This window comes from Dreissena polymorpha, chromosome 16 (genome assembly GCF_020536995.1).
Source record: "Dreissena polymorpha isolate Duluth1 chromosome 16, UMN_Dpol_1.0, whole genome shotgun sequence".
Classification (NCBI taxonomy): domain Eukaryota; kingdom Metazoa; phylum Mollusca; class Bivalvia; order Myida; family Dreissenidae; genus Dreissena; species Dreissena polymorpha.
Genome location: NC_068370.1, coordinates 35,341,047 through 35,358,394, shown reverse-complemented (window position 1 = coordinate 35,358,394; position 17,348 = coordinate 35,341,047). Strand labels below are relative to the sequence as shown.

Below are 17,348 nucleotides of genomic sequence, written 5' to 3'. Positions count from 1 at the left end.
TAAGAAAACAACGAAGATGTATATCAACTGAATTATTTGTAATATAAGGATTTAACATGTCCTATACGACTCACAAGGAAGATGCTTGAAAAAAGCTATATTTTGCGATGTAGTTACAGGCAAAGACTACCGCATGATTCGTTGTTTCATGGGTATTTAACGAGGCGTAATTATCAATGATATTTTTTTTCAAGGACTTAAACTGATGGGATTACAGCCCGCAGATTTGCACGACTCACTTCATATTTTAAATTGTATTTGGCAACGTATAAAACGATTTTATTTTTGTGTAATTACAGGTTTCGCCTCAATGCTCATATAATTTTGCAATATGAAAAGTAGTACCGATAGAAACCAGTTTTGCTACGGTGTGTACTATAAACGTACATATCTTGATTCGATAAGTAATTTTCATTTATAAAAGTCGCCTCCCCTGCTCCTGTGATGCTGTCGAGGGAAGCTGCAGTGTGTTGATCAATGGCTTGAGCATATCCCTGTTTTCCCGATAGTGAATATTGGCGCTACGCGTTTACTTGGAAACATCGCGAAAAAACACACTAAGCATTTTCACACACATCGCCTACACACGATTACGTTAACCGGTGGTTTTTGATGTTTACAAACGTTGGTGGTTAAAACAGAACATTAGAGACCGGGTTTGTTAAGAGATTCATTGGCGGTGGCTGCATCATGTTTGGAATTTACGGAGGTGTTGTAATTATTAATGGCAATGTGCAGTGATTTGTTTTTTGGGCGAGCGATGTATTCCGGGAAATCGTATTTGATTACATAACGAATACGGAACAATAAGTATGTCAGATAAATATATTACAGTACAGGAAGAACGTCTCGACGAGAGTGAGGCGTTACATGTTGAATGTGAACCTCACCAGTACGGGACGAATGATCTGGACCTCGTTACGTTCCGCGGGTTGGAGAAGCCAGATGAGCCCGAGAAGAACGTGGAGACTCGGTGCGGATATAAAACGTGCAGACCCAGGTTTCTACAGCGCTTCAACAATCCACCCGTGCTGTGCTTGTGTTTGTGCGTCTATACACTAATTCATGGTAAGCTGTGATTACATTGTGGTGTATTACATTTGTTTGGGCGGCTCACAATTTGTGGTGTTTTAACATGTATAGTCATTCATGTATTAACATGGTTTATATCAGATCCGGCAACTTTTTTGTTTAAGCTTAAGTCAGTTTCGTTAAAGCGGGTATTTACGATTTTTTATATGTGTTTAATTGAAATATATTGATAAAATATGTTACAATAACACAAAATAGACAAGAACAATTATACATTAAAGCCGAATTTCATAAAATGCAGCAAAGACAAATTAGCGCCCGAGCCGATTGTGACGTACATATTTTCCTACAATAACCGAAGCATTCGGTTTTGTATTAGGATCGGAGTTAATGTTCGTGTGTCGTATGAATAGATATCGTTGCAGGAATTCAAATAAACCGTTAAAGTAAGTTTAGATTCACATCGTACATGTATTGTATACATGCTGGCGAATTCGGCTGTACAGCCGTTTTCAATTTCAGAATTAAATATCTGGCTTATTTCGCATTTTTCGACACATGTTTTTCTTAACTTTTATTTTAATTTATATTGAAATATATTATATATAATAAGTTTTGTGCACATTTTATATAAATTCGTTAATATTTGACAAAATCGTATATACCCGCTTTAAATGATAGAAAACATCCGTTATATGTATACTAAATCGACATTGAGCTTCGAACTGGCATTGAGTCTGACCTGACATTGAGTCTGAACTGACATTGAGTCTGAACTGAGCCTTGAACTACTATTGAATGTGTAACTGGCATTGAGTGTATAACTAAAATAAGGTCTGAACTGACATAAAGTCTTAACTGACATTGAGTCTGGAACTGACATTAAGTTTGGAACTGACATTGAGTCTGAACTGACATTTAGTATCAACTGATATTTAGTCTCAACTGATATTTAGTCTCAACTGATATTTAGTCTCCACTGATATTGAGTTTTAACTGACATTTATTTTGAACTGGCATTGAGTCTGGAACTGACCATGAGTCTGGAACTGACCATGAGTCTGGAACTGACATTGAATATGGAACTGACCATGAGTCTGGAACTGACATTGAGTCTGGAACTGACCATGAGCCTGGAACGGACCATGAGTCTGGAGCTGGTATTGGGCTTGAGTCTGAAACTATAATTGAGTCTGGAATTGATTTTGAGTAAGAAATTGATGTTGAGTCTGGATTGACATTGGGTTTCGAACTGACATTGAGTCGGGAACTGACATTGGGTATTGAACTGATATTGAATCTGAATTTGGCAGTCCGTTGCGAACTGGCATTGGATTTTCAATTGGAATTGAGTCAAGAACTGACTTTGAGTCTCGAACTGCTTTTGAGTTTGAGCTGACATAGAGTCTGAAACTGACATTGAGTCTGGAACTGACTTGGCGTCCAGAACTGGCATTGAGTCTAGACTGACATTGCCTTTAAAACTGATATTGAGTCTTGAACTGACATTGAATCTAGAAGTTAAATTTAGTCTGAACTGATATTGAGTATGGGCCAGACTTTGGGTCTGGAAGTGACATTAAGTTTGACTAGAAATGGCGCGGCAGAGGCCGACGCGTATCCCCACGCCGAATGTTTGACCTAGGTGTGCCCCAGGGTTGGTAATGGGGCCATGCATAGCTGAGATTGACCGTATTGTCATAAGAGAAGTTCATCATCAATTAGAAGTGAATTGGTGTAGAAATGAAGAAGTTATAGTAAAAGGCAATTTTGGGTGGGTGTGACATATGTGGGCAGGGCGCCCCAGGGTTGGTAATTGTGCCATGCATAGTTGAGATTGACCGTATTGTCATAAGAGAGGTTCAGTATCAATTTGAAGTGAATCGGTGTAGAAATGAAGAAATTATAGTAAAAGGCAATTTTGGGTGGGTGTGGTCTATGTGGGCGGGGCGCCCCAGGGTTGGTAATGGGGCCATGCATAGTTGAGATTGACTGTATTGTCATAAGAGAAGTTCAATATCAATTTGAAGTGAATCGGTGTAGAAATGAAGAAATTATAGTAAAGGCAATTTTGGGTGGGTGTGGTCTATGTGGGCGGGGCCCCAGGGTTGGTTATGGGGCCATGCATAGTTGAGATTGACCCTAATGTCATAAGAGAAGTTCAGTATCAATTTGAAGTGAATCCGTGTAGAAATGAAAAAATTATAGTAAATGGAATTTTTTGGTGGGTGTGGCCTATGTGGGCGGGCGCCCCAGGGTTGGGATTGGGGCCATGCATAGTTGAGATTGACCCTAATGTCATAACAAAAGTTCAGTATCAATTTGAAGTGAATCCGCGTAGAAATGAAAAAATTATAGTAAATGGAAATTTTTGGTGGGTGTGGCCTATGTGGGCGGGGCGCCCCAGGGTTGGGAATGGGGCCATGCATGGTTGAGATTGACCGTATTGTCATAGGTGAGGTCCAGTATCAATTTGAAGTGAATCGGTGTAGAAATAAAGAAGTAAATGTAAAATAACCTAAAAAAATGAGTGATAATTTCTGACGCGGCCCCACCCCAACCCCTATAACTTTTGACCCAGGGGTCAGATCAAAATTCCAAATAGTGCAGGGTCGCACATATGCTCATAGCTACCATGTGTGTAAATTTCAAGGTTCTAGTGCTTTTAGTGTAGGAGGAGATAGTGGCCAGGACGGACGGACAGACGGACGGACGGACGGACGGACAGACGGACGGACGGCGGAGATCACCACAATATCCCCACCTTTTTTTCAAAAAGCGTGGGGATAAAAATGACATTGAGCCTGAAACTGATATTGATTCTGAACTGAAATTGAGTCTGGAAGTGACATTGAGTCTGAACTAATATTGAGTCTGGAACTGACATTTAGCATGGAACTTACATAAAATCTAAACTGGCATTGAGTGTGAACTGATTGAGTCTTGCATTGACAATGAGTTTAGACAGACAGAACTGGTTTAGACCTGAAATTGAGCCTTGAACTGACACTGACTCTTGAAACGACATTAAGTCTAGAACTGACATTGCGTCTAGAACCGAAATTTATTATAAAACTGACAATGAGTTTGGAACTGACATAAAGTTTGAGCTGACATTGAGTCATGTACTTACTTTGAGTCTGAAACTGACATTCAGTATGAACTGACATTGGACACTGAACACACATTAAGTCTGGAACTGGCATTGAGTCATGTACTCACTTTGAGTCTGAAACTGACATTAAGTATGAACTGAAATTTAGCAGCGAACACACATTAAGTCTGGAACTGACATTGAGTCTTTATCACCCATTTAGACCTTAAATGACATTGAGCATTGAACTGATATTAAGAAAGGAACTTACTTTTAGCCTTGAGTATGGAAATGACATTGAGCCCTAAACTTAGAATGAGCTTTTAAGTGACATCAAGCCTGTAACTGACAATAAGTCTGGGTTTACATTGAGCGTGAACTGACATTTAGTTTGAAATGACATTGAGTCTGATCTGAGGTTCAGTCTGAACTGACATTGAGTTTGAATTGTAATTAAGCCTTGAGCTAATATTTGTGTCTTAAAATAACACTGAGTTTGAACTGACATTGAGTCTGGACATGCACCACCAATTTTGAAACGACATTGCGTCTGAACTGCTAATAAGTCTGGAAATGACATTGAGTCGTGGGCTAACAATGAGTCTGGAACTGACATTAACTCTTGAACTGACATTGAGTCTGGAACAAATATTAAGTCTGGAACTGACAAAGAGTCTGGGGCTGACATTGAATCTTGAATTGGCACTGAGTCTTGAATTGACATTGAGTGTGGAACAAGCATTAAGTCTGGAACAGACATGGAGTCCTGGATTGGAATTGACATTTGGTCTGGAACTGACAATGAGTCAGAACTGACTGTGCGTTAAATCATTAGACAGCTATAACTTAGTGTTGAGCGTAGTTATTTGGTCAAATACATGTAATTATTTTTATGAAAAAAAGTGTTGTCGTATTTCGACCCAAATTAAACGATTGAAAACAAACTTTAATCACAGTATCAACTTAAATTAAGCACATTTTTAGAACACATTTGAATGAGTTTGTAATAAATTAGAAACCATAATAAGATGAATGTATGTGCTCTATCTTTCTGTACTGTGATAACACCATTACAAAAATGCGAAAACAATATTGCAGAAGCTCTCATAAGATTTCCTCTTATTATTTCTGCCATTCTCTTGTCATATTGCGACATAACTCAGATAAATCAGCGATTTGAGCACTTGTATGTCTCTTTAATCATACACGAAGAGTATAAGCAGTGATTGTATTATAACTTAAATATACCAATTGCGTGAAACTATTCTTGTGTGAGAATACAATATAATTGTATAATACTTATAAACGCTAATGCGAGATATGCGCGAATTGAAGCTGTAAAATCTGTACTCTATGATACTGACTTATTATCCGTGTCTTTAATGTTTACTTTTCCAAGATATGTTTTAATCAAACAACCGGCCTCCACTAACTTAATTCGTGTCGTCGTTCTCTCGAGCTCAACAATTCAAAATTCAAAATAGTATATTTAAAAAAATCACATGCAATTTGTGGCAGTCTTTTAAACAGCCCAACCATGTTTGATAACATGTCGCGTTAAAACTATATAACTGTAGTTAGTGCACTTTCAAGGAAAATGGCTTGACGGCATCGGTATTCACTTGACATTTCCCAAGGGTATATTCTACTGAAAACATTTTGTAAGTGTCTTTTGCAAAGATGCAAAGAAAACATCAATTAGACGAATATAATAAGGAAACTATTCTCTTGGAATACAAGCCAATAAATATTTTCTTATTTTGTTTCTAACGTTCAGCTATAGCAGTTATTTTTTCCTGCAAACAACACGACGTCTTTAATGAGGATGTATATTGAAATCACCATGCACCACACATAAGGTGTGGGATAATGCTTTTAGTCTGACCATGCAACGGAACTTGCAACATTGTTTACATATTGCGCAATATCTTCAAATATTGCGAGACCAGACCGTTGATAATATGAATGACAATTGTCATTATGATTCCCAAAAGCCGTTTGATGGGCATCATCGAGTTGTGTGTTACATGTACGTAGCATCGTGAGAGAGATGTAATCACGGAACGCTGTCGTAGATTCCCTGCGCTACATAACTTTTTGTGTTGATCAGAATTGATCAAGGATTGCCATTGGTTTGTAACGAGGCATACTAGAGCACAGCAAAAGCGGTAAACATCATTTAATGTGCGCCGCTGGTAGAGTTTTGTTTTTCAAATATTTATAGAAACCATAATATCTGATAATGTTGAACGGTTGTCGTCACGTGTGCTATTTGTAGCGGTCTTCATTATATTCTTAGAAAAATACTAACTACTCAAATTAAAACTTGAATTAGAGATTGTTTAAAGAAAAAAAGAACGCACATAATAATGATTACTGTCTTAAAGGGCACTTATTACAAACCGGTTTAAATTATTTATTATCAAGGGAAAACTGATCAATTTCATAATTACGTACATTTATCGAATGTTTTTTTTTTAAACAAAGGCGTTCAGTGTCAAAACATCCTTAAATGATAAATGAAGTTGCACGATTGAAAATTGATGAGCGTTTTAAAGCTACAATTTCTGAATGGTACCCAAGTGCAAATATTATATTACAGCAAACATGCAGTAAATTAAGCGTGTTTATTACCAGCCGGTGTTTGACTAAATGTCGCTGAAATATTTTGTTATTGTTGTCCGTTCGTACACATTACCTGCTTTGAACAAGTAGATCATATTTGAAAACAAATATTGACTTCTTTAAAAAGGTTTGCAGACTCGTGTGCCTAAACAATTATTATCCATATATGAGGTTTCATTATGTTGCAAGCACGTGTTTGAAAGCAAAACCTTAGGTTAGACTTTATTTCCAGCCTGCTTTTATCACAATGTTATCGACAACTTTGTTTATAATACAATTTATTTATTTACATACGGCCATTTCGAGATCTCTCGATGTAATAATTGTTATGGGCGATAACAACACACATATACTTTCGTTTAAAACAAAGCTTGATGAACAGCATTTTTTTCTTTATAATATCAAAAAAGACTGTTTTCACTAACATCTCAAAAACGCTTTTTTATGAATGTCATTTAACTGCCAAAGATGCTCGAATGTGGACAATCAATACATATATCACTGTAGTTTACATGGTCATGGCTACATCAACTTATCAGTAGCGAATACTAGCGTTATAGGATTTGTAAAATCTTGATCTCAGTCCGATTACAAATAAACATCAACCCGATGTGAATTAAAGAAATGTTTTATTTACCACACACATGAACCGTATATCACTCTTATATGTTTTGTAAGAATCGAAATAATTATTATCGAATTAAATTGTATTCGAAATAATCGCATTATTGTTATTAAATTGGTCGATAAGGAATCATTTGCCGTGCGCAAGCGTTGCTTTAAAACAAATTCGGCTAACGACGATAAATATATCAACAATAGTTTCATAAGAACATATTTGACTAACGATTAATATAAAAAAAAATTATTTTCTTTTGTATCAGCAAAAGATATCTCTATCAAACTACCCATAATAATGGAATTCTATGTGTAATATATAAATGATCATTAAAACATCCGCGAACAGTAAGACAGGCTATGGTATTATTCAATGAATCAGTAATGTTACACTTGGAGTTGTCTCATATTGTATACATTATTTCTTCATATTGCATTTATTGTTCTATTATTAAACGTGTTTTCAAGTATGTACATTACGACTTAATCTATTTTTATTAAAAGCAACACTTTTGGACATGAACGTGAAACTGTGATTTTCATGCTAAGTAATAAAGCTATTTAATACATAATTATTTAAAAAAACTTGCTTAGTGACATTTACATTTTCCTCATTAAATTGCAAAATCATTTTCACCGTATTGTACCGTCGAGTACGTGATTTCTATCCGACAAGATTTATTAGGTGGTCTGGTTTTCACAATTTTCGTAAGCAAAAAAACTTAATAATAACACTTTTTATCACATGTTATACCCTGTTTCCCATTTTATACAACCATTACATATTTTTTATATTACACATGTGTAATACAACATTTTTGAGCGTTTTCTTTGGCTTAGTTTTCGTTTATTGACCAATCGCATTTTGTTATTTTGCTGAAATGACGTTGTAACGTAAAATGACGTCACGAAATGTAAACATTATTCGGGATAAATCATTATGCTTGCGTAAATATTTATTTAATTTGCTCATTTAAAAGCATGTGATAAAAAAGATCTGACACTCGTTGTCATGTCATTCCATATTTTATTAAACTCGTCCAGGAAATTCGTTAGTAAGCTCGCCAAACAAAATTCCTGAACTCGTTTAATAAAATATGGTATGATATGACAACTCGTGCCAGATCCTATATATCTTATTTCAAATATATATACATCGCTCAATCATGTTTTGCACGAAGTGAGCATTCAGTTTTCAATCCCATCAGCGATTATCTTTTTAAATTACAATTTCATGCAATAATAACATTTGACAGTAAACTCTATTGTAACCCTTTACACGCAACAGCAAAATTTTAAAAGGCTTTGCCAAAGATACAATGAATTTTTGTACAGCTGAGGTATCGCTAGGAAGCTTTCGATTCCGTTCACAAGACTGACTATGTATCAAATAAATTTCATAACCTGATAAACATGGTTTGCTGTTGTATGCAAATCAAGCGAGGCAGCCATAGTCAAGGCACTCGTCATATTATGATTACCTGATTCCCTTACTTGTTTAACGACCAAGTGCGGAAGTGATCTGAATGTTCGGAGGTTATTACTATTACATCTCTTTATGTCTAGAAATTGGAACACACATGCTCGTTACATATGTAATACGAGCCAATTATGGGATCGGCTTACCGGCAGACAGATATTGAGTTATCGGCAAAACAATACTATCAAATATTAAACCATTTATTCAGTAGTTGTATACAAAAACTATAGTATTGTATTAATGATATTGTTTTATATTGATTCGAATCATTTAGGAGCACAACGCATGTTAGTCTAGCACCGACTCTCACATCGAGTTAATTGAATGATGTCTATAATTATGATTGACTACGATTACAATAAACAATGGCAATCACTACTTGTAAAAAAACACTGTAGCATATGTTTTGCTGCGATTACTAGTGGTGTACAAATTGATCTTATGAAAAACATCACTTGTTTAAAAAAAAGTTATTAACATAGCAAACTTTGAAGCATCCAGAATCTCTCACAGTAGACACATGATTGCGCTTATAGTTTACTTTTCAAGTATAGACATAACATGATCAAAACTGGGTGTGCCGCCTCAGAACAGTTAATGCAAAGCGACGGGGGTTAAAGCCGGTTAGCAAAAATTCACATTTACGTAAGAATTCACTAAAATCCACACGCGCGTCTAACGCAATTTTAATCTATTCAACCTATACAGACAGAACAAATGTAGGTGTAACTGTGTGTCAAAGAACCATCTTTTTATTGTGTATGAGAGTCATGGAAGACCTGATCTGACCATACTTTAATATTAAAGATAATGTTGTAATTAATTGATACCGGACGCTATTTCAAAGCATACAAAATTCGTCCAATGACACAGAGTTTGCTAGTCAATTTTATTACAGAGAAGTGATCATATAACAAAACTCAAACTTATGACAAATGTTTGACAGTTTTTGGGACTCTACATCTTTTCTGAGTATTAACAATACTGACAACGCTGTCGTACAAATAGGAAACTAAATCGTGTAGATTGTCTTGCTCTTATAGTTTCTTATACGGCTTTGGCAGAGAATGTTTGTCTTGGAACATACAAATGGATGTATGCACTTAGCCTGTCTTGGAACATACAAATGGATGTATGCACTTAGCCTGTCTTGGAACATACAAATGGATGTATGCACTTAGCCTGTCTTGGAACATACAAATGGATGTATGCACTTAGCCTGGGAAGTTGTTTGTTCAGTCTATAAAACATTGAGCGAGCTGCATGAAATGAAATTATACTACCCTTGTAAATTTTGTTTTTATGATAATTTAATGTGTTTGATCAACGTTATATCGGATCCTTAGTTTGTTTGTCAGGAAGATTTTCCAATACTGAAAACAACGAAAAAGTTGAGAATAATGGTTAGGCGCTAAAACAAACAATAATCTTATCAAAACAAACTTGGCACTAGTGTCTCATTTTCTGCTTCAAGGCGCATTTTTAATGCATGTGAATCATTGGATCATTTCTAACAGGAAGGTGTTCACTATTACTTGTCTGTCAAGGGATGTATGTCTAAAATAGAAAATATGAGTCAAGTTTAAATGAAAGACAACAACTTAAATAAAAAACAACAACACAATACTTATAAAACAACTAATGAATCGTTAACATTAACTATGAAATTTACTACCGATAAATTAAAACAGCTACTGTAATTCCAAAGGAATCCGACTAAAACATATCATGTATCTGTAAAACTATATTCTAAATACTGATTACTGTCGAGCTGTCCGTCTACGGCATGGATGTTCAGACTCCAAGATATTGTTATACATAACACATTTGTAAATGATTAAAGCATGATAATTTCACTAGAATTAAATATCAAAATTAAAACTAATAATAATATAATAACCTACCATGAACCTTAACGGCATAAATATATGATTTTATAAGCACGCGGACTAGGTACTGACCCAATTGGAATCAGACCATATAACTTGATTACTTACTAGGTACAAAAGAGCACATACAGTAATATGTACGGATAGTACCAAAATATACAATATAACCTTTTTCAGTATATAGCAAATCTAACTTTCCTCTGACAAATATACTATGCGGTTAAAAGAAAAATTGTCCTTTAAAGAACACATTACAATTTGAAAACCACAGTAAGCGCTACGTTAGCAAACTTTATTACATAAACAGTAAATATATAATAATACAATCATGACGTAATCGTTCCTCCTAATACAATTCTGAAAAATCATGATAGATAATCAGATTGCGGAATAAAATTGAATATAGTATTTAATGTACAGTACACTGTGTTTAAAACACACCATTTATATTAGTAATTAAAAGTTAAAACTTAATTTCCCTTCATAATGTTTGTTTACAGAAAACAATAGTAAGTCAAATGTATAGCTTCAATTACTAGTATAATCTTATCGAAGTCAGTAATGCAACTCGCATTACCATAAACTATGTTATTTAACCGTAGTTGTCCTTATTTAACAGTTTATCGTAAAGAAAGAAAGAAGCATAATCAATTGTTTTGACCAAAATACAACACACTCAATCATTACTTGTTTCTTCCTTGCATCGCCTAATGTTTAGTTTTGCTGTTAAGAGAATACCTCTTAAAATTGTGTAAATATAAGTAAATGTATTTTTAAGATGCTTTTCGGTTACTGTACCTGCATCGAGAACAAATTATGCCTCTAGAGGAAAGGCAAGCACTCTTTGTCATGCTCTCAAAAAAGCCTCGATGTCCATCAACCAGATCATAACAAGGGTTGATTCAAAATATCCATTAGTGTTAGACATCATGAAACAGGCTGATGTGTTTATATGGCCTTGACATCTTTCTTCTTTTGTCACGGACTTTTAGGTTGTGAAATCACAACAGAATGATTTTCGCAATCTAGGTCAGAATATGTTGCGTTTGTTAGTGTAAGGAAGAATGGAAATTCTGATCCAATTGTTGCGTGTAAGGAAGAATGAAAAATCTGATCCAATTGTTGGGTGTAGGGAAGAATGGAAAATCTGATCCAATTGTTGGGTGTAAGGAAGAATGGAAAATCTGATCCAATTGTTGCTCATGTTACCTTAGGAGAGTTCTCAACGTCAAAATGTATATATGCATGTACATGTATAATCATCATACACATTTTGTAGTTCAATCTTTTATGCCACCCTAACAAAATTTACCCGTGTTACGTTCCATTTACCGTACATTATTTACGCAACACAGAAATGCCTAGCAGATGTTTGCAAACTTTAATCTTTGGATGCGTTTCTCGTATCTTCATTATAACTATACAATCTTTAATATCTACGTAAACCGCTTAATTTCAAGCCATAGTGGCTACTAATCGCATGTAAAAATGTACGCATTAAACAAAGCGGGCAATAGGAAATAGGTGAAGTGGACTCTCGACTCTCTATATACGTGTAATGTCTCGATGGGTTGTCAGTTGATCACAGTCAAGCCTTTTTGTTCCGTTGATTGATTTATTCTCAGGCTATGATGCATGTCTTGTGCTGATCGAAGTCGGAACAATCCAATTAATGGGCCAGCATTCTGTCGTTCACTGATGAGTATTAATCGTGACGATCTAAAAAGTGCATAGCTCTCCAAGTGCATGTATATATCTTGCTAAAGAAAGTATTTTATATAAAATTCCAACACAAATTAAGCATTTCCACGTTTGAGGCAACAACGTTTACAATGTATGACATGCGAGACAAAACCAAAGCATACGAAACGAGTCGATTAAAGTATTGCCGATTTCTTTATGTTAGGAATTGACTATTATTAATTAATCGGAATGTAAGAGAGTTTCTTTAGACATGTTAGCGTATGTTTGTAAATAATCAATTATGAACTGTGCGATGTTTTTCGAATAATTGACAAAGTGAACACGTGGCGCTCAAACACCATACCCAAACAATGTGTAGGGTTGATTATGTCCTTATGCCTTATTACTTTATGAACTACCTAATAGCTTGCAAGATTGCCCGGCGCCGGAAATCATACTTACGTTATTCTTGAGTTTTCTCACATATTTGCACAATTTTGTATGACATATTTGTGACGTTACCAACACACTAAAATAATCGTTTTTAAAGCACAATACAAATAGACTTCACACGTGACCCTGGATTTTTATATAAACTGCAGATGGTTGGAGATCGCTCAATCAAACTACCAAAACATATCAAACTCTATGTGTAACAAAATAAATAAAAATATAATTGAATTGAAAATTCTGCGTTCGCCCTTAAATGTATTGTTCTATAAAACATAAATGTTACGTTGAGAATCGTCTCACATAGTTTTATTAATAAACGTGTTTTCAAGGCTAAGTCAACATTTAAACGCAATCGATTCGGATTATAAGCAACTAATTTAACCTTGACCATAAAGCTATGTTTTCATTTAAAAACGAAATCTTCTTCAAACATTATTATAAAGAGAACACGATTAAGGGATATGTTTTAAAGTTATTAATATACGAAGAATAAATGGTCCAGCTATAAAATAAATTAAACTATCGAGTTATCGATGCACCGTCAGAAAATTGTCAAACAAACCCAGGGTAAGAAAACTCGATAATACGTTTTATCCACGAAATCAACAATAGCTCGTCAGAGCCTCTGAAGACTGCAACATAACAACATTTAACATTTATACGGGCTAACCTTGAACTGCTTCCTCACCTGTCAGCACAAATCAAAATGCAGTAGTATTTCATATAGCATACAATGGAACTTTAGAAACCCTTTCCGGGGATAGAGTTTTTTTTCTAATCCACAATAATTATTATAATATAACTCTAACCATTTATATAAAGTCAAAACGAATTCTTTTTATTGTACAATGCGTTAAGTTTTAAATACCTGACTAAAATTTATAATTAAACATTTCTTTACTTTTTCGCAATTCACCATGTTTGAAGACAGACAACAATTGTTTGGTCAAAAGTTTCGATTCTATTCAAATCTTCAATTGCAATAGACATCTTCGTCGATGTTTCATATACACCTTCGTCGTTACATAAATATTGCGTTCGTCATGGTTATCTGACAAAATGATATACCAGCCCATCACTTAAATCAAGTTATGAAAGGTCTGATTGACGTTAATAATGATTCACCCATACACATAACCATGTTATTCAACCGTATTTGGTTGTATCAGACAACAATTTCAGATAGAAAAAAACTTAATCAATTCGTATGACGCAAATAGAACATTCAACATGCATGTATTGTTTCTTGCATTGTGTAAAGTTAAATAATAGCTGCGAAAGTCGGATCAGATTCTTTTTGCTCTTTTACTGTATCATTTTTGATATTATAGAAATATAAAAACGTGCCCTTCGTAAAGCTGCTTTTTAGTTACTGTAACTGATTTCATAGGAAATTGCAATTCTAGTAGAAAGGAAAACACTATTTGTATTTGTCAAAAAGCCTGACTGCCCACATGAGTTGAACAACAAGGTCCATTAGAGTTAGACATATTGAAAACATGCTGATGCGTTTATATTGCGGTGACATGTCTCTTCTTTTGTTATTGGCTTTAAAGCTGTAAATCACAATAACATGATTGTCCGAATCTAGGGCAGAATATGGTGCGTTTATTAGAGTACGGAAGGATGGAATCCTGATCCAATTATTTCCCATGTTACCTTAGGAGAGATGGTTACGTCAAACGTTGGGGATGCATGTATACTCATGAAAAATATTGTGTAGTTCCATCTTTTATGCCTAGCTTAACATATATACCTGTTTTACTTACCGTATGCTTTATTCAAGCTTTATATTCATGAAATAAAGGACTTACGTATGTTTACAATCATTTTTCTCTGGATGATGTTCTCGGTGTTTGACTATAACTATATATACTAATTTTATTCTCTATATAAATCGCTAAGTTGTAAGTAACAGTGCTTAATAAGAGCGTTTGAAAATGCACGAATTTAACAAATAGGGAAATCGAAAATAGGTCATGTGGAATTTCGACGTTTATCAATTAAGGCTAACGTATCAAAGGGGTGTCAGTCGATTACAGCCAAATCTTTTGGTTCCGATGATTGATTTGTACTCAAGCTGTGATGCATGTCTTGTATGGATTGAAGTAAGAACAATCAAATTAATGTACAGGCCTTCTTTCGCGCGCTAACTATCAATTATCCTGAAGATCAAAAAGTTTTCATCGCTCTCCTGTATATATTCTTCTTAAAAAAGTAGTATGTATGCCCGCATTTAACACACCAACGCGTACAAAGTAAATCATTGGAGAAACAGTTTGTCATGAAACGAGTCGACTTAAATATGCTGCCGAATTGTTAGCGTCATTATGTCGCCAAGTTTGCACGTTAAGTTTGGAAAGAAAATGCTTAAAAAAAGATTTAGGCGCTTGCTATGTTCGAAGCCAAATAATTTGTAAAAAATTATTGCAGTTTACAACAAACAAATGTTGGACTCTATATCTTTAACAAAACATGTGTTTTGAAGAATCAGTACTTGCCAAACGAAAATCGCACATGTTCGACTCCAAAAGAATATGCATCATTTGGTTCAATTCATGTGACGTGACAATACTTGAAAGTACCGACTTTCATGATTCCAGTAAATTCCGGGACTTAAACAAATTGGCTGTTGTCGATTTTGTTTGTGTTAAAAATTACATACTACTTTAATAGGCATGCTTACTGTAAATGAACGTAAGCGTTAAGGAGACGATCGTATGCTGTTGTGTACATTTCTATAAAAGCACATTTATTCATTAGCGAATTTAGACTATTTACTCAAACGGTTTTTAACGCAACAAATAACCAAAGCAGGAACAGTGTTTTCCGTGCACGAAAACAACAGAAACCAAGTATTATGACAACGCCACATGTAAGTCAATTCAAATCGTGAATGATGATGTAATAAATCAAATAATTTAAAGAACAGAAATAATTCTCGTCTTCAAAATTAATACAATTTTTGTTCCAATTTTTAATGTCCTTTTAAGAGTGGGTTAAAGTCGACGAAGAGCGTATAGGAGGTCAGTTCAATTGATCATTTGTTTGGATAGAATCTTATTTTAAATGAAAACTGACTGCTATTTTTTTGCCATATGTTAGAAGAGGCGGAAATAAAAACAAAAACACAACACACACGATTAGGTTTTGGCAAACATGGAATGTTCTATGTTATCAAATAATCAAATGCACTAGAAACTGTAATGACTTAAAAATGGCATGAACGTTTCTACATTAGTCATATCTATTAAAACATTGTGTTCAGTGATGTACGTAATTACCTGAATTCATCTAAGGGACACATACTTCATTCACAGAATGTAATGAAAGAATTCTGTGAGTCTGATTCGTGGATAATAGTAATGTCAAAACTGATAGCCATCGGTACAAATGGCAAAACTGATCCCATATGATGTGTTGTTGGTTTCATTATTTGCCAAAATTAAATGTCTGTGGGTCCATATCTCATTTGTTTTGAGATGCAACTTAACAATATCATCATATTATGTATTATGAATGACGTATGACATACGTTTGATCAGGTAGACAATGCCAAACTAAAAGTACAAATCCCTTTATTTGACAGGTGACAGAAAACGAGCTACTGCAATCAGACAGATATTGTATATAAGTCGAGCCCAAGTGGGAATATGATTTATCTTTATAAAAAATATATCAGATCGTTTGATCGTATTATATTTCGATTTTGAAGTTCAAAAATGGATCTGGCCAATTTAAATAAAAAAAAATTAATGGGAAGATGGAGTTTTCCTTTATGCCAATAGTGAAACATAATACACAATCAAGAAGCCAAAATTTTTGCTTAAAATAATGATGGAATTCGCTCAGAACATTGTTCTGATTTTACGAAATCATTTTGTTGTTTTAACGGAACAATGCGAATGAAAAATCTGAATATGAGTTTAAATGCCTTAATGAACTGAGCTTTATAAAATGCGCATTAACATTGGTAAAGAAAATATCATATTAGAACTTTCTTAAGATGACACAAAAATATGCAAGCTATGAGTATTTAATGATGATGAGGATAAATATTTTTAATACAGTAACACTAATTGTAATGAAGTTTAATTTGAATCTTATTGACCTTAACTCCACAATACGTGGCATATCAGATATCCTTTATAATTTATAAGACTTTTCAAATTATCGTCTGCTTATGTTGACACCCTCTTATTGTGCTGACCATGGGCGATGTTGAACTTTCAATTGTTGGAAATATTTTCCACTCCGGCATTTAAAATCCTCCTTCAGCTTGTCAGCAACATTCAATTCTCTTCATTTAAGATCCTCCTTCAGCTTGTCAGCAACATTCAATTCTCTTCATTTAAGATCCTCCTTCAGCTTGTCAGCAACATTCAATTCTCTTCATTTAAGATCCTCATTCAGCTTGTCAGCAACATTCAATTCTCTTCATTTAAGATCCTCATTCAGCTTGTCAGCAACATTC

The 17,348-nt window shown here is 34.6% G+C and overlaps 1 protein-coding gene across 1 annotated transcript in view; it reads left to right on the top strand.

Moving 5' to 3' along the window:
• The first annotated feature begins 458 nt into the window (after positions 1–458).
• LOC127862588 (solute carrier organic anion transporter family member 4C1-like) overlaps positions 459–17,348 on the top strand; it is a 56,781-nt gene continuing 39,891 nt past the window's right edge. The window contains exon 1 of the mRNA XM_052401782.1: positions 459–1,068. Coding sequence (XP_052257742.1) covers positions 813–1,068 — 256 coding nt within the window. The 5' untranslated portion in view covers positions 459–812. The remainder of the gene's footprint in view (positions 1,069–17,348) is intronic.